General features: G+C 40.5%; 1 protein-coding gene across 13 annotated transcripts in view; it reads right to left on the bottom strand.

Annotated features, from left to right (window-relative positions):
• Positions 1–20,350, bottom strand: part of SPEF2 (sperm flagellar 2) — a 146,832-nt gene that overhangs the window by 60,980 nt on the left and 65,502 nt on the right. For 12 of the 13 annotated variants that reach the window (XR_008425601.1, XR_008425604.1, XR_008425605.1 and 9 more), the window contains 7 exons: positions 16,419–16,527; positions 15,216–15,373; positions 11,964–12,137; positions 8,516–8,605; positions 5,434–5,582; positions 1,377–1,504; positions 1,155–1,293 (listed from right to left, as the gene is read on the bottom strand). Coding sequence is in view for 7 of the 13 variants with exons in the window: in XM_053914258.2 (XP_053770233.1) it covers positions 1,155–1,293; positions 1,377–1,504; positions 5,434–5,582; positions 8,516–8,605; positions 11,964–12,137; positions 15,216–15,373; positions 16,419–16,527 (947 nt within the window). In the remaining 6 variants the exon portion in view is untranslated. The remainder of the gene's footprint in view (positions 1–1,154; positions 1,294–1,376; positions 1,505–5,433; positions 5,583–8,515; positions 8,606–11,963; positions 12,138–15,215; positions 15,374–16,418; positions 16,528–20,350) is intronic. The other variant, XR_008425602.1, reaches the window with a different exon arrangement.

Below are 20,350 nucleotides of genomic sequence, written 5' to 3'. Positions count from 1 at the left end.
ATTAACTGGATTGAATTTTACTGTGTAATTCTCTGTAATATAAAGTTGGTGCTCAACAGATATTTGCAAATATATTATGATATATTCAATTAATTAAATATCTTTTAGGTATAAGAAATAATGAGGTAGATGAGTTTTCGTCGAGAAAGAAAATGTGTTCTATGTTGAAAAAGAACGTTACAAAATAATATCTATGTTACAGTCACATATTTTGCAAGAATAATTGTCCCAAAGTGATAACAATGGTTATCTAATGGCAGTGCGATTATGGATTTGCCATTTTAAATTTTGCTTCCTCTTATTATCCAATTTATCTACAACAGATGTTATACAGTTGAAATCAGAAAGAAAATCCCATATAAGATATTTTAAATGTAAAACCTTTCTCATTCTACCAACAATCACCTGACTGATAGGGGGAAGAAGTTTACAGGAGGGCTGACATCATGAATGAGCAGGAAAGATAGAAAAGGCAGATATGTTTTGGATTTACATAGCTGTTAATAACTGTTTGAGGAACATCTAAGAACAGGTAAAATACTTCAGTGTCACTGGGACAATTGTTAATTCAATACCTGTTGAGTTAAACTCTCCAGCGCCCTGCCCAGCCAAGTCATCATGATGCCTTCACTTGATTTTAATAGCTTCTCAAATGTCTCCCAACTGGTCTCCCTGCTGCTTTTATTCCACTATAGACTCTTTTAAATCCATGCCCGAAAGCTCCAACTCTCATTCAGACCCTAATAATGACCTTCCAGGCCTCAGATAATTGGTCTCCTAGGGGCTCTCGGATCTCCTCATCAACCCCTCTGGCCCACACTCATCCTGTGCCAGCCACACCTGCCTCTTCGCTGTTCTTCAAACACACCAAGCACCCCGCCCCCCTCCAGTGCCTTTCTTTGCCTTTGTTTTCCCCTGTGACTGATGCACTTCGCCCCAAATATCTGCATGGCTCACGCAGTCACTTCTGAACTGAGTTTGCTCAAATGCCAGCCGTCTTAGTGGGCCTTTCCACAGTCACTCTTGAAAGTAAGCCTTCAGACCACTTCCCTCCTCATCCTCACACCTCAGGGAAGCAAGAAAGGGAATGGGTTCAAGTTTTGCAAGGTCTGAGAGTGTGGAGAGTTGGCCCAGCAGGTCACAGACTCCCTTACGTTCACTCTTTGGTGGACTTCCGCCTTTGTTTCCTCGTCGTCCCACAAGTCTTCAGGAAGTGAGTTGAAGTCGGCCTGCCATTGAGATACAAAATCTTGCTTGTGATCTGGGCGCCTTAGAAAATGCTGGAAACTTGTTCTGTAAGGTATCAAGGGAACAGGCTGCAGTTTGCATGTCCTGCCTGTCAACCCCACAGTCCCAGCTCCGGCTGCTTCACTTACCTGGTCTCATATAAGAAGGCAAGCACAATATGCCAGTCCTCTCTCAGGCTCCTGAGCACTGTTTTGATGGAGTCTATGTAGGAATTTTCTATTAGTTCCCAGTAAGGCACTAAAAATGAAGGTATTTCCTGTTAAACAGTAAAGCATACAAGTCAATTTCAAAGTGGAAATTCTTCTGAATAATTGAGCCAAAAGAGCGATAATAAGCAAGGAGATCAAGATACAACAGCTAATATTGAAAACATTCTCTCTGAAACTTCTTGGTCTTTTTTCCTTCCTTTCCCCAGCTAATCCTTAAGCATATCTGTCTCTCAAAGTCAGGAACAATGGTTGTCTTACTCTCCGCTTTGCAGGTTTCCCTATAATTTCCACAGTGTCTGGGGGACATAGCAGGTGCTCAAGAAAGAGTTATTGAATGAATAAACTGTCACAGATGTCGCATTTCACCTAAGTGGGAAAAACACTTTGTATGGAAAACACCTAGTGTTCATGTCAGTGATGAGGGGTTATTTCTCTGAATTCATCCAAGAGATTTTATCTTTGCTCTGTGAGCCATGCAAATTGGAAAGTTTCTTTTATGTCATCTTTAATAATGCAAATGAACAATAAAAACCAAGAAATAAAATGAAATAGAATCAAAGATACTTATATTCAATATAAATTTGCAGTGCTCCTTATTTCCTTATTGACTGTGCCTTTGTTTACTTAGGGAATCACACATGGGGACCTTATCGGTCGTCTGGGGCTAACGTGCTCTCTGACTCAGAAACGCCAAGTGCTAATAGATTATCCAGTCTCTCCATGGGCCTCTCTGATGCATTAAGCCTGATGTTCGAAGTCAGCCCCTGCAGTGTCACATAACTCATGTTACTGGGAAATTCTTGCTAGTGTTAAGCAGAAATTTGCCTTCCTGTGGTTTCCACTTCTCAGCCTCACTGTGCCCTTTGGAGAAGGACAGGCTAAATTCGCACAGTCTTCCCTGGGACTGCCTGTCAAATACGTAGAGATGTTACTGAAGAGAAGCAGGCTGGGATGCAGGATGAAACTGGTTGTTTTGAGATTCCCAGCATCCACTGCAGCACGTAACGGGTACTCAGTAAACGCGCATATGACTGTAAGTCAGCTCACTTGAACCGTTTTTTCATGAGTTAAATTTTTAGAACACTGAATGACTCCATCTAGTTTTAAAAGCCTGTGATTCTACATCCAAACCATACTGCAGATATTCTTTCATCTAAATCAAATATTTACCCTTTCATTAATGTTCTCATGCACTATTTATCACCTTTTCCTTACCTACTTCCCCTCTCTGTGTCCCCTCCCTTCCCTCATTTGTCATGACCTCTCCTAAAGGACGTGGTATTCAGAATGGCACTGAAGACCATTTTAAACAAGCCCACTGCTAAACCTCCCTCCTGTCTGATTTCAATCCAGGCATTAACACTCTCAGCACGAAGAGTTACCACCGAAGAATGGACCGAATCGAACTAACATCCTGCTCGCAGCTCTCATTCATCTGCAAGAACTTCATGAGAAATTGTCAAATACTGTTTTGAACTCCAGATGTACAATGTCTGTGGCACCTGCTTGACTCACCTATCCAACCTTGTTATCAAGGAAAAGGAATGAGCCAGTTCAGCAGGATTGAGCCCTAATGAAGCTGGGTGGGCTCTGGGCGGTTATTTTTGTATTTTGTAAGTGCTCAGAAGTCGTGCATTTAATAATTATCTCTCAACTTTTGTCAGGGATTAATATATAGACTATTGGTCTCTGTGTTAACTAAATCGCATCTGCCTTTCACTAAATATCTAGGCATTTGCCTACATCTGGTCTTCCAGAATCTCCCGTATCTTCTGTGATTTGAGTGATTGAAAATGTCATGTCTCTAGGTTCTTCCAGTCTCTGGGATGTAATTTTTCTAGATCTGGGGACTCAAACTTATGAGATGTGACTAAATGTTCAGATCTATCCTTTGCAATTCAATAGGACCCTTTCCACTGGAGAAGACTAAGCATAATAGCAAATTGGTAGGCAAAGCAGATATTCTCCGAAGCTTCAGAACTGGAAAACAAAGACCTCTCACTTTAATGGCCTCCTTGGTTCTCTCTGCGCCTTCCCTTGTGGCTGGCACAGGAAGGGGGACTAAGGCTCTCCTTGAACTTGGCTGCTGACTCTACCTGAGAGAGCCAGGCATGGAAGCAATCTCTCTTTCTCTTTTTTCTCTCCTGCCCCTACCATGTCTATTGAGGTAGTAGATCTGGGGTCCTTTGCAGGCCTGGAACTACTGTTACCAGATAAAGTATAAGATGCCCAATTAAACTTGTCAATCATCTGAAATTCAAGTTTAACTGGGCCTCTCTTTCCCCTTCCTTGCAGGTAAGCTCTGCAACTCGTATGAGGAGAGCTTAGAGTGGGAAAAGGACTAGAGTGGACCATGTGCCTGCTCTGTGTTACAGGATTCTTCTGGTTGTAGCAAAGGGGTTTTCTCCATGGTTTTGCCGAGGTAACTAGAAGTCTGTGCTGCACATCTTCTCATTGTCCTTCATTCTTCACGCTTCCCAGTGCCCTGGAAGACCTTATGAGAACTACTTCAGGAGACACCTTTGCCCTCCACCTCCTGGGTAAGTGATGAGAGAGCAGGAAGAACGGGAGGTCTGGGATGCATGTCCTTGCTCCTTTCTGCTGGGTCACTGCATCTGGGTGGCTGCACCCCTCTGCTGAAGGTCACCTCTGTCAGATGGCCCCTTCCATGCAGAGGTCCCTTGAGGCTCCTCACCTTCACAGCCTAGGGGCCACTATGGCTCCCAGGTGTCCCCCTTTTGGAGATAACGATCTAACCCTTATAGGTTTCCTTACTTACTGGCCGCATACATGTAAATAGTCCTTTTTCAACTCTCCTTCATTTATCATCTGTTTTCTGCCCGAATCCTGACCACCAGGTCTGCGTGGCAGCTGCTGCCACATCTCAATGACAGTGTTTATTTTTCTGCTCCTGTGCTCTCTTTCTCTCTTGCCCTCTGTGATTTTCTTTCTCAAGGGCTTCAAGGTTGGGAGTTAAAGACTGGATTTCAATATTTTTGTCCCTCACTCTCTACCTCTGCCAAATAATGTCCTTTAAGTTTTATCTCCTTTCCAACCACCACTTTGATATTCTGCTTTTATGACAGTTTTTAAATATATTTATTTTTAAAGGTAGCTTCTGTTTGGCTTAGTGACATCAGTTATACACATCCATAATTATATAATTTCATGTCCTCGTCCTCACATATTTTCTGTTGAAATTTCCCCCTCAGTGCACATTAATTAAAGAGTCTATGAGGTGATTAGGGAGATAAGACATTTCCCCTAGGAAACCTTAACGGTAACAGCAACACAGTCATTACTGCAATTCCTGATTGGGTCCCAAATGCCTGGCACAGAAGGTCAGCCAAAGGAAGGAGCCTTCTGTGTGATTTTCCTAAGATGATTTATGTATTAAGGCAACCAGAGGTGTCTAGGTAGACTTGGGCTTTGTAGTTGTCAAAGAACAAAGAACTGAATGGAGCTTCCAGGCCTACCCGGGGCATCACCTTGCGTTATCCTAGTGCACTCGTTTCAAGTTCTCAAGCCAGATAATTACCTGTTCTTTTATTAGTTTAGTTAGCTTCAAAACATTCCTTCTATTTCCAAAAGTCCGAGGTTAAACTTCATTTGAGAGCACTATGACGCGGGCATGAGAACATGGAAGGTGGGCTATCATTTGCTGGGTATGTGTTCTTGGGAAGTCATTTTTCCAGGAAACTGCCTCTCTGCTAGTCCGTGGGAAGAACACTGTTCCTCACGTTTGTTCCCCCCATCTCGGCATTCAGGAATTCAAAGCATGACTCAGAAACTCGAGGGAGTGGGGAAAGGAAGAGATGTGGTTTAATGAGTAGTCTCAAAAAGTCACCTTGGTGTTTTGATGAATATATATGTGTGTGTATATGAAAGGCCTCTGGGTGCTGCCAATAACAGTGTGACTCTTACTCTACACAGTAAAAAGAACAGGTTCCACTCCCTCGAATGTAAACTGCCATACCTCAGGAATTGGTTCATTCACATAGACCCATCCTTCCGACCCTGGCTTAGGTGGCGGTGGCCCCACTGGGGCAGGTGGCACAACTGTGGATTCGGCAGGTGATTTCTTTCCTGGTACTTTTCCTCCTGAAGACTTTCCTTTAGGAGAACCTTAAACATGTATATGAAATCATTCCATTACACGCAGATGAACAGGGCCAGATTCTGGTGGATGAATGATTTAGGATTGCCTTGGGCTTCGGGCAATTCACTAATTACTTTTTAAGCAACTTTGGGCAGCATCACCTAATAGAAAATCAAAAACCTCATTCTCTACAGCCCAGAAATGAACCACTAATACCAGTAATGGTTATTTAAAAGCAATACAACTTCTCTTATTCATTTGGCTAGGATAAACAACTCGATATTTTATTTTCATCTCTGTCTTTGCTTCCACAATGAATATACAGTTCTCACAAAGTTTAGAGTCTAGAGACAGGTGTATTTTATTCCGTGCTGCATACACTGGCAAGTTAAATTCTTCACACTGAATGAGAAAGAGGGCAGCTGTAACAGGAGTGGTGCTTGGTGCTCCTTGAAGCCCAGGGGAGGAGCAGGGTGGAAGGAGCTCATTGTAAGAGTTAGCCAGAGCTGGGGAGGGGTTTGGGGGAGGAGAAAAAGGGGCACTGTGGCTCCTGAATATTCCCGTATTCCCTGCATGAGACACTGTGCTTCTGAGGGTAAGAACGTATTTTTTGCTACAGTTAGACAGTGCGGACGAAGGTAGTTGTACTATAAGCTTGGCTGAATTAAGGCATTAGAGAGAAGGAAAAGAGAGGGGAAGACAGAGGAGAGGAGAAGAGGGAAAGAGAGAGGAAGAAGGAAGAGAAGAAAAAAGAGGAAGAGGCCTAATTTTCAGTTCAGCATCAAGAGGGGAATCTATACCAGTTAAGGGGCCCCTTGATGGTCTAAAAGACCGTGTAACTGACCAAAGTACCCTAATCCAGGAGGAGCCAATATTTCCTTAAAGGGTCAAGGCTGTTACAGTTTAGGAATTTATTCCTTTTAAATTCTACTTATCTACAGATTCATTATTGAGATTTTAGATGCAGTTTATAGATGCCTGTAGAATTGGGGGCACATTCTTTCCCCAAAATGTATTTATTTACTGAGTATTGAATAAATAATGCTTTTTAGGAAGTAACTCTATCTTCTACTTTTATACTAGTTAAAAATACACAGATTATATGTAGAGGGGAAATTGGCAATTGTATCTTGCAGGAAGTTTAAGTGACTTCTACTTCTATATTTAAAAAGAGTATCCATCATCCACAGGTCTAAAACTGTATCTAGATTTTTTTTAATTTAGAAAAATTTAAGAAAATCTTTGTTCAGTCAATAACCAAGGTTTTCCTCTGTTTTGTTCTGATGATGATTTTTCATACTTTCACCTGACTCTTTAGTGAAGTAAAAGTGATAACGCTATGGCCACTTGAAGACAAATTTCTCTAAGAAAAACTGTGTAATAATAAGTGAGATTGGAATGAGTTTCTTTTTCTTCCCCTATTTCAAATATGATTGAACACAATACAATTTCAGTAAAATAAAAGCAAAAGATTTTGTGAGTGCTTGGAGTTAGTTAGTACACAGTGTACTGGCCGAGCCTGCATTTGCTGGCATATTTAGAGTCTGTACCCTATTTACTAAGGATGCTCTTAAGAGCATGTGCACTATCACGTCTAACCTCACGATTTAGCGCCTGATGTGCCCAGGTATACTTCACTCCTACTTCTGATGATTCCATGACAATCCTTCATCTGATTTCGCTGATCACAATGAGAAAGAAAGGGATGAATAATTTAAATGTAAAAATTATTCTCCTATAAAAATAAACAGGTGAGAAGTGAGCATAAGTTGTAGTCTTTAACATTTGAGCTAAAATTTTTAACTCAGTGTTAACGTACCAAATGGCTCTAGTTATTGAAGCCCATCAAGTCATATAATCAGAGAACGGTGAGATTCTCTTAGAGATTCATGGTTATGTATCTTTAAATGCTGAAAATAAAGATAGCTTTTTAGCAATTGTTTTGTAAACATTACATGCTCTTGGGAGGCAACTACATTGGCAATTTGTAAAGAATGTTAAACAGAGGTACACCCTTCGTTACAACCCATTTGAACGTACCCTGGGAAAATGCCAACTGCCTCTATCCATGACTCCCTTTCAACCTCTAATTAATTGGTCGTTATAGCAGCTTCAACATAAATCTAACTAATGTGCTTTTAGAGGCTGGGGTTTTCTTCTTCCAGCTGTCAATTGCTTTAAAAATGTATCCCCCTTATTTCACAGAAATAGTTAAAGTAAAACAAAATAAAACGTAAATGAAATTAGGGTCAAGAAAAATGCCACTGAAAGTGGAAGATCAAAACCGGGAGAGCAATGAAAAGGCAGAAACTGAGATCTGGGCCCTTGCACAGATACTAAATCTGAGCCGCTAATTTGGTTCTAAACTTTGAGACAGAAAACTAGAAAACAGGAAGTGCTATTATTTAGCTAATTATCTAACCACTTAGAAGAAGACAGATTTTCCTGTATCTGGGTTCTAAATGAAATTTCTCACCTGGGATTTCATATGAGCCACTGAATGATGTAGTGGGCATACTATCCTTTTAGAAAATGTAGTATCAGATTATTTGGTATAATGAAAGTTTTACTTCCACTGCAATATGACAGAAAGGTAGTTGATGATTTTATACCAAAGTGCTTATCAATGAAAACAATTCCATGGGGACCCGAGAAATGCAGTTCAGTATGTAGCTTTCTGATGGCATAGCTTAGCCCAAAGATAACGCCTATAATATCTCTGAGGAGTAGATATGCTGTATACTAGATATTCTCTAAACTATTTCTTATAAGGATCACTTTTCTCATCAGGACCTTTGCTAAGAGCCAAGCTGCAGAAACACTGAAGTTACATTCTTCATGAAGCAGGGGCTTATGATTTACAAATGACGTGAGAAGCATTTAGTGTCGCCTACTATACAAATCTAGCTTTTTCACTGAGACAGTTAGAAAACGCAGAATTATATTCAATGACATCTACCTTTATCTGCTGCACCTTTCTTTTTGAGTGAAGTTTCACCTTTCTTCCCTTTTCCTTCCTGAAGAGATTCTTTCTTACCGTGCGGGGGCTCTAAACAAAATTCAACACACAAATATCACTGATGGTTTTCTTCAGTAGTCTGAGCTATATGCTTGACAAGCAATCCAATGTTACTTCCCCCAGATAAACAGTTACATTTGTGAACCACATTACGTGGCCCAGGCCTTTACTGTGAGTCAAAATTCTTCTGAAGACAGACTGGACTGAAAGTTCTTAAATGACAGCCTTATTCATGTTATTCTATTCTGTCACACGGAAGCCTAGTCCTAAATTTAATACCAACATTTTGTAGTGGACTTGACTGTGAATTCTTCAATGCAACATAGCTGCAGAGTTTTAAGTTAGTCACAAATCTATTTGAAGTGTATGTCTCTATTTGGATTTATTTCAAAGGAATTATCCTTATATAATATGACAACTGGATCTGTAACAAGAATGATGCCGAAACTACTTAAAGAAGAGCTCAATAGCCACGTTGTTTTGATAGGGCACATCCTTGAACTTCTCTTGAACCACACACTTGGTTGCCTTGTGCTTTCTGCATTTTCATTTTGTGTTCACTGTAACTTGCAATGCAAAGGGTTGATTCGATATATTTATGTTGGGTTCCCTGGAATCCAGTTTAAAAAAATGTGGGAAAGGCGAAAATGGGAAACTAGATGTCTCAAATAATAAATTAGTTCCTTGACAAAATTCACTACATCCTGCATTATTCATTAAAAAAATCCAATCATTTTTTTCCCTTTCTCCTGAGCTACAGTTTTTTTTCTTCTTCAGTAGAAGGATGAATATATGGGGCAATGGAAATGCCTGTGATAGAGAGACCCCATTGGAACCTATTCTTTGTATTTAGAAGTGATAGTTATAAGAATGTGTAAATGTATAACATGTATCACTTACATTTAAACATCTCAGATCCAACAACCCAGATTCCATAGAAATAAGACTAGTGCAAGACACAGAAGGAGTAACCTTGAAACTCTGTTAATTTCTATAAAATAATTGACCACCAAACTCATCAATAAATACATAAATAAACATCCAAACATTTGAATTCATTGCTTTTTAAGAAATAAATTTAATAATAATGATAGTAATAATAATAAAAGTCTACATAAGCTTCTAGTTCCTTTTATAACAATACTCTGGGTAACCAACTGTTTAACTAGCTTTAAACTTAAGCTCAAGGCAACAGAGAAATGAAAGTAAAAAATAGAGATACGCAGCACACCGAACTTATGAAGTGTCGTGGGCAAGCCTAATTTCTGCTGGGGGCAGGATGCACTCTGGCTATTTTTCTTTATCAGTTCTAAAATATATTCTGAAATCTCAAAAAATATTCTTAAATAGCGGTATGGAGAGCACTATGAATTTTATCACATTGAAATTTTAGTTTTAAATTAAATTCTGACATTTGGTAATAGATCTGATAAGAAACTCTTGAATAGATCAAAACTGTGAAGTTTTCAAACTTAATCCCAAGTGCACTTGAAGCTCATATAAAATGCAGAGCCACATCCAAAGTAAAACTATATTTGCACAAAAATCACTTAGCACTCAGTATACTAGGCCTTATTCCTTACCCCTTTTCCACCTTGATTTTTACGTAAATAATTCATCTCTTCATCTCAGCTTCTAAAGGAGATAGAACTGGCTTTTTAAGTTGAGCATGTTCAGAAGCCTCAGGTTTTTGGTTCTGAAATATTCTCTTTTGAAAAATTTGTAAATTTTTATATAAAAAAACCAACCCTGTTGGAAATTTCCCTCCTAAAATTGCTTACCCAGACTGAGCTACATGGGCAGTGAGACCCATTCTATTGCCCCATCGGTGCCCCAAGGCCCCGAGCGCTCCTTCCCGTGAGCACTGTTGTCGGAAGGCAGTAGTTAGGCCCCTGGAGATCAACCCTTCTGTAGATTTTTAAAGATCAGGCACTAGCCCTGTCCTTAGTGGAAAAACGAGACAGATACAACCATTCTTTGAAACAACAATAGCTTTATTATTCCTCCAGTGCACAGTATTCAAGAATACAATTTTAAATTTGCAAGAAATCTTCAGCAATGTCAAGACTGGACTGTGTTATAACCAGAAACACCAGAGACTGGTCTGAGGGCATGGCTCAGGTGCATAGGTCCTCCTGCCTGTGAGCAGGCTGGGAAGAAGCGGAGGGGAGAGCCGCGGCCACAGGCTCAAGGCCTGTCTGCATTGGGTAAAAAATTGCAGGCTCTCTGTCCTCCCAGTTCTATGAGGCATTTAATGACTTCCATTTTTCCTCCAGATCTCTGAATTGTTTTTTTTTTTTTTTTTTAAATTTCTAGCGAGGTAGTGGGAAAGGGTGTGTATTTAATTCATGGCTTTGTGTTTTACTGTTTATATGATAAAAAATGTTTTTTTAGAGTTTGTACATTTTGCCTTTAATTAGCCCCATTTGGTTGGAATACAATGGTCTTTAATAGACCATAACATGTTATTAAAGTCTTCAAATGTAATTGTTTAGTATAAATCACTTTAATTGAAACTATTCAGACCCATCTCAAATCTCTACGCAGCAGGAAGATGATGGGGTTTAGAAGACAGTCACGATACACTATGAAGAATACACCTTGGTAGACTTGGGCGACTGCACAGCTGGTCGTTTATAAAGCTGAAGCCAGAAACTGCAGACACACTTGTTTCATATACACAGCACCAAAGTGATAATGATATTCTGCCAACATCATGCATTTCAACAAGTAAGCACTTCAGTTTTGTCATTATTTTCATTGTCTACCACAAAACTTAACAGTCCTTAGTGGTTTAGAATCCAGAAAAAACTTATGCTGCACAATATTCTATACACAAGCTCTTTATCCGTACATATTGTGTATTATAAATATATGTTTACTGAGACATCAGGCACTGGTCTATCCTTTTATAACCACATTGCACTGGAGGTTAATTGTGCATAGATTCTAGTCTCTAATGAGCACTGTTGATGTGTTCGCTTATTCTGTGGACAGCTGCTTATGCTGTTTCTCATTTTCATTTTTGTAAGATGTTCTCACTCTGCGTAAAACTCTGTGGATCAGCACACCGACGTCTGGCCTTTTGGTCTAATCTAAGCTCATTCTGGTTATTCTCTGTGCCGTTTCCCCTCTCGTTCGTGGACTTACTCTAATCAGGGGTAGGAGGACTTCACGGTCCCCCCTATGTGGTGAAGTACGTAGGCTTTGTAACTATCAGCTACTGAGGGCTTTTCCACCTCTGTCTGAGCATACAGCTTGGTCTCATATGACTCAAGTTGCTCCAAGTCTGAATCTAGATTAATGGACCGGTACTGTAATTTATAACTCCTTTCTAAATGAAAATAAGAAACTAGCAAACAGGATGATAAATTATTCTGTCAATCACCTGATGGTGGTTTTCCTTTGGCAGGAGGAGTCTTTGATTGCTCACGTGGAGGATGGGTTTCCTTCTCTTTTTCTGTTTCAGGAGGAGAAGGGAGAGGAGGAGGCAGGGGTGGAGGCTCAGCCAGGGAAACTTCTTCTTTTCTCTCAGCTTCCTTTTCTTCTAATTTCTTTTTAACTTCAAAAGGATGATAAGAATGGACTTTTAGTAGGGACTCTAGACACCTACTATCTCATTTGAACTACGATAAACCTCCTAAATTAACATAAATTGTCCTTACTGATTTATGGCTAAATTCACGTGTTAGGGTTTTCCCTTAAATTGTCCAGTCTTTAAGGTTTTCATCCTCTCTACTTGGTAAGAAATCCCATTTCCCTTGCTTCTGACAGTGTTGGTGGTGAGGATGGGGATGGGGATGGAATGGGGACTATATGTGTATGTGTGTGTGTGGCTTGTTGAGGGGGTGCCAAATGTAAAAGTAACAATATAAAAGTAGCTAGTGTAGTGGAATAGAAAAAAAAAGGATCATTTATGGGAAAACAAGATAAAAAAGTGTAATGAAAAGATGAAGAGCACACGATAGAAGAGGTGGGGGCGGGGCAGAAATGCAAGGGGAACGAGATGCGTGGCACCAATGTCTACGAGTGAATAGATAGGATAATATGAAGCATTTAGAATTGTACTTAGTACTCCATGAAGTTTTAGCAGTTCATTCATTCATTCACGTGCCAACCATTTACTGAACCTAAATTGTGCCTTGACAGAAAGGAAGGCCTATAACAATAAGGTAAAACTACCATACCCCCGCTACTACTATTACTACCATTACTGCTGGTGCTACTACTGCTAGTGCTACTACTGCTAGTGCTACTACCACTATAAACACCACCAGGCACAGTGCTGGTTCCTAAAGATACAACCGTAAAACAAGAGAGAAGAGTCACTGGCTTAGGAAGCGTGCGTTCCAGCCACGAGAGGCAAACCACGAGCATGGTGAGTAAGTTGATTTATGTCAGGGGTTGGAAGGTGCTGGGTGCTGAGGAGAAGATAAACAGAACGGAGTACAGGGATCAGGAGAGCTGCTGGGTGGTGCTGCAGTTTTAGATAGCGTGCTGAGCAGGGAGGGCGCACTGAGAAGGTGGCGTTGGGGCAAAGACAGGAACTGAGTCAGGGGGGGAGGCCTGTGGGTATCTGAAGGAGGAGCATTTCCGGGAGAGGAGACAGTCAGCTGGGGCCTGGAGCAGCAGGCAGGGGCAGGGCTGGTTTGTGTCTTTCCAGGCTGCTGTTACTGTTAAGGCCTCCTGGCTTTCACGACTCAAGTTCACCCTCTCCAGCACACTGACCTGCTCTCCCTGACCATCATACCCTCCTTGCTGGAAATGGCCACAGTTTTACTGACCGAACCACGGACAATGAGTGCCCACACTGCTGACGGCTATTTCCTTTTATACACATGCCCTTTGCCCTTACATTATTCTTTTCAATTCGGCCAGCAAGGGACCTTCATTCTATTCAATGTTTATGCAAAGTGGAAATCAACTTCTTTTCTGATTATAAAGTAATATATGATTATTGTTTTGGGGGAATTAATAAATTATTCTTCAAGTAGCGATCTCCAAGAGTCTTTATAAATGTATAGCTTTAAGCCTCTCGTAGACATGCTTTCATTTCTTAAAATTTTTGTTTTTCTTCTGCACTTAAAATATTTTCCACAGATGTCCACTGATGGATAACCAAAATGTGGTGTATACTTATCATGGGTAGTTATTGCTCAAAAATGTCAAACAACTTAGACAAATAAGTAGAAAGAGAAACGGCCCGTTTTGCCCTTCTCCTTCCCTGACCATCAAGGCCTATACATGTTGCCAGATTCTTTGTATGCGCATTTAACACACAGACATGCTTCTAGAAACAAAAAATGAGACTATTTTATATACAACCTGCCTTTTCCCATTTAACAGCATATTATGGTCACTTTTTTCACATCAGAATATATAAAAGCACCACATCCTTTTATTTTTTAACAGAGTACTAGGTAAATGTTTAGTATATTAATGATGAAATATTTGTTAATTAACTGATTGGGCTGCAAATCTTGTATAAGTGGCAGTTTAGTCTGTTAATGTAATCAATGATTAGCATGTAAAATCTTTAGGAGAAGGTTGAAGTGCGTTCAATTCTACCCTGTGGATGTTTGAAGCTACAGCTTAGGATCAGTTGGGTTTTGCCTCCCAACCAAGACTCTCAGATCAGTGTGGGAGGTTCTTCCTCCTCTCAGAACACATTCTGATGGTCAGGTACCATGCTGAGCCTCTGAAATAACAGTAATAGATGGTTAATTTAACCACCTGGTTTTTGCTTTGTCTGAAAGCCTTGCATGGGTGTTTCTTGGGAAGCAGACATTTCGATGGAGGAGCTTGTCTTCCCAAGTGTAAGGTCCTGGTGACTGTGGCTTACCCCTATGCACTATTTTGGTATCGGCTAACTGATCCATGATGGTAGTTAGGTCACAGATCCGGTGTCTGGAGACAGCTTGCTCTGAAGGCCGTTTTAGAATCCTTGTGATATTAACTCTGACCATTTTTTCTTATACTAAGAAACTGCAGTTGCCAATACAATTAGGGGCAACTGATAAAAGGGATACATTTCTAAAATCATTTCTCAAGGGAAAATTACTATTAAAGTCTGCCATTGGCAGCATATGAGCTTCACGTCCCTTTCAATAGTCAATTCCAATAACACTATGAAAAGCTGATGGGAAATCATTATTGGTTAGATGAAGAAGGAAGGAGGTCAGGATGGTTTAATTTAGGTAATATATATCCCAGAAGCAGACATATAAGTGAGCAGTTAATAATCAATACATTCATACCAACACAGGAGGATTGGTGGAAATAAACTGCCTAGAGTTTCCATCCCAAAAGGAGAAATCACTCTCTGTTTCTTTATGAGGCTTAGGTGGACAGCTTGAAATCTTTGCTCTTCTCTGTAACATTCTTGATTTTAACTCTGATATTTGTTTGCTCACATGAAAACAACATTTCAGCTAGATGACCTTTTTTGATTAAATTAAATTAAAACAAGGAAATCTTTTATTTAGAAACATTTGTGGCAGAAAACTAAAATTAGATCTAGAAGACATTTGTAGATGGTACAAATAGAGGACTTTGAGATCACACTTTCATTTCCTCTTAAATTTATTAAAAGCACACATTTTGCTCACATATGCTCAGAATTATGAAGAAATATTGTTACCTTTATTCTCTTTTTTTACTAATTCATTCATAAATACTTCCTTCACTTTTTGGCATAAAGACTCTTTATCTACTTCAGCATTGATTTTTATCAAAATATTTTCCGGTTCCGAAAACCATTGCTGCAATAAGGGCCAGTTGTCCAAGAAACCTATAATTCTATGAAATCAAAGTATTACATAAATATTACACAATGAATGAAATATTTGAGTAACGTTAAGCATGATTTATTGGACATGCGTAATGAAAACATAAGCTGCCCACATAGTTAAATCTGAAAGATCAACCTGAAGAACTCTACAGGCAATGGCAGAATATTCATTTTAAAGAAGAAATTATTTAATGCCTTCAAGCCATACTTTTGAAGTACGTGAAGGAGTAAACAAAGATTTGAACATGGAATTATTTCAGGAAAGCTCTAGCGGTAGTTCGGCTCTCTAAGTGAAAGTCTAAGGAAACGTCACCGGCACTCATAGTGGAAGGACCAAGCTCACGTCTGATGGCAGCTACAGCCTGAGCCACCTACGTCATCTGCTTTCCTCTTAGGGGCAGAAATCGAAGGTAGAGATCTTTGAGGAAGAGGAGATAGCAGCTGCTTTATATAAGTCAAATATATTCTTGGAACCGGTCATGAAGCTTTGCTGTCTTCCCTGAAAGAGGACAGGCTTAATGTCGCTCAAATGACCTGTCCCTGTAAATCACTGTACTTCAGACTCCTCCAGGTTTCAAGAAATTGTCTAAATTTTCTCTTCCCATAAACAGATTGCACACAATCAGAGGAATAGTTTCTTTTTTTTAAAGCTTAACTTATTCTTAGCAAAACAGAAGTACTTTTAGAACTATACTCTGTAGTCTGATGTCCAGGTCTTTAAATTTCACGATCTTCATTGGCACTTGCTGAATAGGGACTGAATTAGGGACTGAATTAGGATTCCATATAATGAACTAGTAAGTTCACGTAACCACAGAGGGAAGAGCTGCCTGCTTTAATTCTTTCCTCCTGGGTCATGGTGACTGGCGCTCTGACTCTGAAGACAAGCACATAGATATTTCACTCAGCATCAAAGCTACTTAGTTTTGTTTTACCTGTAAAAGACTTCATGTTAGGAAATTCATCTTTTTCCTAGGTCTGATGGTCACAAAGTGACTAATTGTCAGTTGTAATTCAAAGGACAAGAAGCAGGACATTGAATTTTAAACTCACCTATGCTGTATTTGGTCTCTTAAATTCTGGTCATCATTCGAATCTTGGTTCTTAGCAGCTACACGTTGATTGATGTCTTCGTGAAGAGTTTTAGTCAGAAATTCTTTAGCTATGACATGAAAATTACTTAATTGGACAATTTGCGAAATCAGTCAAAGTTGCAGTAGCATTGTCAAAACGTACTGATACAAGAGATTCAAATAGATATATGGTCCTGCCTTTTAAATGTTTAATAAGATGTTGAATGAGTGTAGTTTGGAGAATCAGAATTTAAATTTTCCTTGGAAATTGGAGAAAATGTAAAACACAACGTTAAAGAGGAATTGTGGTTTTAATAGAGAGGTCTCAGGACTACCTATGAAGAGATGAGAATGAAAATGATGGGTCTTCGTGAATAACAAACTAGGAAACAATGAGAAAGTTGCCACCATGATGTAAAAATTAAGAATGAAGTAACAAGGTGCACATAAAGTCAAATATGCATCAAATTATTCATCAGTATTATTTTACAACACAATAAAGTGATTTACCTTCCTTTCTAGACTTTATGATCTTTCCCTATGGAATAAATATAAAGGAATAGACCACAAGAGACCAAATACAATAACAAAAACAATCACAACAGCTCTGATTGAGTCCTATTCAGGATTGATAGCATAAAATCCAGAATACTCACGAACTTAGAATAAATGGAAAATCATAGAGGGAAAAGAGCTTTGAACTACATGTTCAAAAAATTAGAATTTTCCACTCTATGAAAGAGAACATTAAAGAGTGAATAAATTAATAGTGTTCAGGAAAATGAAGGACCATCGCAGGATGTAGCAATCAATCGCTCTCCACCTACATTCGCGGTCGAAAAAGAGGAAGTGGATCTAGAACACAGAATACTGCTTGCAGGTTATTTATTCAACTCAAAGGTTACTGACATTAGCAATGGGTGACTGAAGAAAATTGTGGGGGCTTTTCTCAGGAGATGCTGTCGCGGCCACTTTCTCGTGTTTGTCAGGGACTTTAGCACACGTCCCCCCAGCCGCGCCCAGGCATTGACCCCTTGCCATTCTCTCTGCTCCCGCACTCACTACCATGGCCGTGTCCTGGATTTTGTGATCACCTTGAATGGCTCCATCCCTGCTGTCTTAATGACTTTCACTCCTACTATCTGTCAAACACTCCCATGTAGCCAGTAAATCTCTCTAACACCAGCCAGTCTCTTAATGTCCTTTTCCCCCAAGTTACCAGCATTATTCTGACTTCACTTAATTTTCTAGCAAACCAGAATTGCTTGGTTGAACCTTCAACTTCTTTCCCTTATCTTATAACTTCAATTTTGTGTCTCTTGGCTATACCAGCTTTAGACGACATTCATCTCTGTTTCCAAGACTTACACTAACACATGTAGACATCTTCAAAGAAAAATATACAACCCTGTGACTTGTAACCACACTAATTCCATGGCTTAAAGATCACCTGAGCTCTTTGATACCCATGTGCTCTTTTCTCAAAGAGAGAAAGAGAGAGAGAGAGAGAGAGAGAGAGAGAAAACTAAAGAAATGATAGTAAATAACCTTTTGCCATGGCTGTCCACTTTCTTACAGAGATAAACACCTTGAAAGCTGTCTCCACTCACTCTCTACCCACCTCCCCAATTCCCATTCATGCCCCAGCCACCGAGTCCCTCCTTCCTTCTCCACTTCTCCTTTGAGACCCGCCTCAGTCCTGCCACCAAGCCATCAAGGCCAGTGGATCAGTTTCAGTCCTTATATATTTATCTGTCACATTTATAGGTAAAATTTAGCACACAATTCTTAAATACTTTTACACATATTTTGTTGGGAACCACCCTGTCTGGTTTCAGAAGCTGTAACTCCCCATGGCTAAGGCTGAGTAAGAGACCTTGGGACCATAAGCCACTAAGGAGACAAAGCTTATCTTCCCAGCTGGGACACTGCCTCTGCCCCCTTTTACTTCACCTGCTTGGCCCCAGGCAGGTGATTGGTTAGCCAATGATGGGTAAGATTCCTCAAAGGAGGCGTGACCTAAGACAGGCACGGTCATGATGGAACCATCAGGGAAGGACTTGGGGGGCTATAGAAAAAGGGGGTGATGGACCCTCACCCCTGGGCTTTGACATAACCTGAGTCCTCATTCTGTCTTCGAGAAGTCTCCTGATCTCTTGGCTGCCTTACTTCCCCTGCCTGACTTAAGCCTGAAACAATGCTGGAGGGCAGTGCAGCCCTGGGCAGGAACAAGCAGTTCCCTGGGGCGATCAGGCCTAAGAAAGAATGCATAAAATCCTGTGAAACCTGCTTTGTTAAGTATGTCCTCAATTTTCTGATAAGGGTCCAAGCATGAAATGAGTTTGTTTCCCAAAGTTTTATGGCCCTTTAGCTAACTGACCCTGACTCAGAATAAGCCCTCAGAGTTCTTTGAATGTTATGTATTGTTTGATCATTATTGCCTGACAATGATGAATGAGGACCTTCCTTGATGTAATGCTCCCAGAAAGCAATAAAAGCCTGTGCAGGCAAGGGTCGGGGCACTCTCTCACTCAGAGAGTGGCCGTGCTGTCCCTTTTCTCTGCAGGACTTCTGCAGTCCCTGTGATTTTGTTTCTCGCATCCACAACACTGCGGACATCGCTGGCCGGAGTCTGCATCAATATTCCATTATTTTATAGACACAGAAAATTTGTGAAGCAGGATTGTAATTCCATAACTGGCCCCAAAGTGCACTGTTCATAAATGACAGAGAAAAGATTTGATTCCAGTCAATCTGGCTCCAGACTCTGGACGTCTTTTTGAATTATAAGGTATTTATTGAATTGTACCTACCAAACAGAATGCATACATCAATATACAGCCCCGCGACCTCACAAACTGAAGATGGCACCCAGATGAAGAAACAGACATGTTTCTTTTCAGTCACTGTTGCACAAGGTGAAGCATCTGGGGGCTGCACTCGCCGTCTCTCTGTGTCTCACCACATGGTGAACACTACTGCTCCCCCGCAGGCTGGTGATGGCTCAAGGTACCGGCTAAAAACCCAAGCATAGCCTCCCACTCTTCCATTCTGACAGTTCCTTACTCCCACATTGGATGTCCCCTTTCCTCAGGTGTCCCTTGTCTCCTGCCTGCTGGCTTTCAGTCTGGTCCATTCCTCTCTGCCTGGCCCTGGCTGGACTGATGTCCAGCCTTCGGGCTCACCTGGCTTTGGCTGTAGGCTGCTTCCTTGTGGTGCTGTTCTTCCTGCTTCTCCATGGACCCCAAGCATTGTAGGGAGGCATGCTGCACCAGACCCTAGGGACCCCCAGCCAGGGCCTCAGGACCCCAGCCCCCACCAGTCTGGAAGGAGGAGAGTACAACACCCTTATTTTGACAATCTGTCTTCCTTTTGATTATGAGACGCCACTCACCCTGGCTTTCTTCCTTTCTCTAGAGCTCCTGCTTCTGAGAAGTTCCTTTGCTCTTCCCATTAAATTTTCACGTTTTCTTGGGTTTGAATATTTTTTAAATTATATTTTTCTTTTTAGATGATCTATCCTACCTTCAAGTCTATAACTTTAGTGCACATTTTCCTCCTGACAACTAGACTCATTTATAAAACTGTTCTCTGACATCTTAGCTGCAAAGCCCCACAGGCACTTTGAGCTCAGTATATTCCTAAGAGACTCTTATGTGTTCTTTCCATACTCTCTAAGCGAGCGGTATCATCATTCAAAAAACTGAGCAACTCAGAAACTCAAAGTCATCCTGTTCTCCCTGTGCTGCATCCCCCAGCCCACCTGATCACTGCGTTTAGTGGTTTTTCTCCTAAGTACGGCTTGAACTTGACTCTTCCTATCTTGCTTCTTACAGTTGTTTTATTGCCTTCATTGTTTTTCAGGTGGTGATAGTTTTCTAACTCATTTCATTGCTTCTAATCTCATTCCCC

This window comes from Desmodus rotundus, chromosome 1, assembly GCF_022682495.2.
Source record: "Desmodus rotundus isolate HL8 chromosome 1, HLdesRot8A.1, whole genome shotgun sequence".
In the NCBI taxonomy this organism is placed as follows: domain Eukaryota; kingdom Metazoa; phylum Chordata; class Mammalia; order Chiroptera; family Phyllostomidae; genus Desmodus; species Desmodus rotundus.
This window is presented reverse-complemented; position numbering and strand designations above follow the sequence as displayed.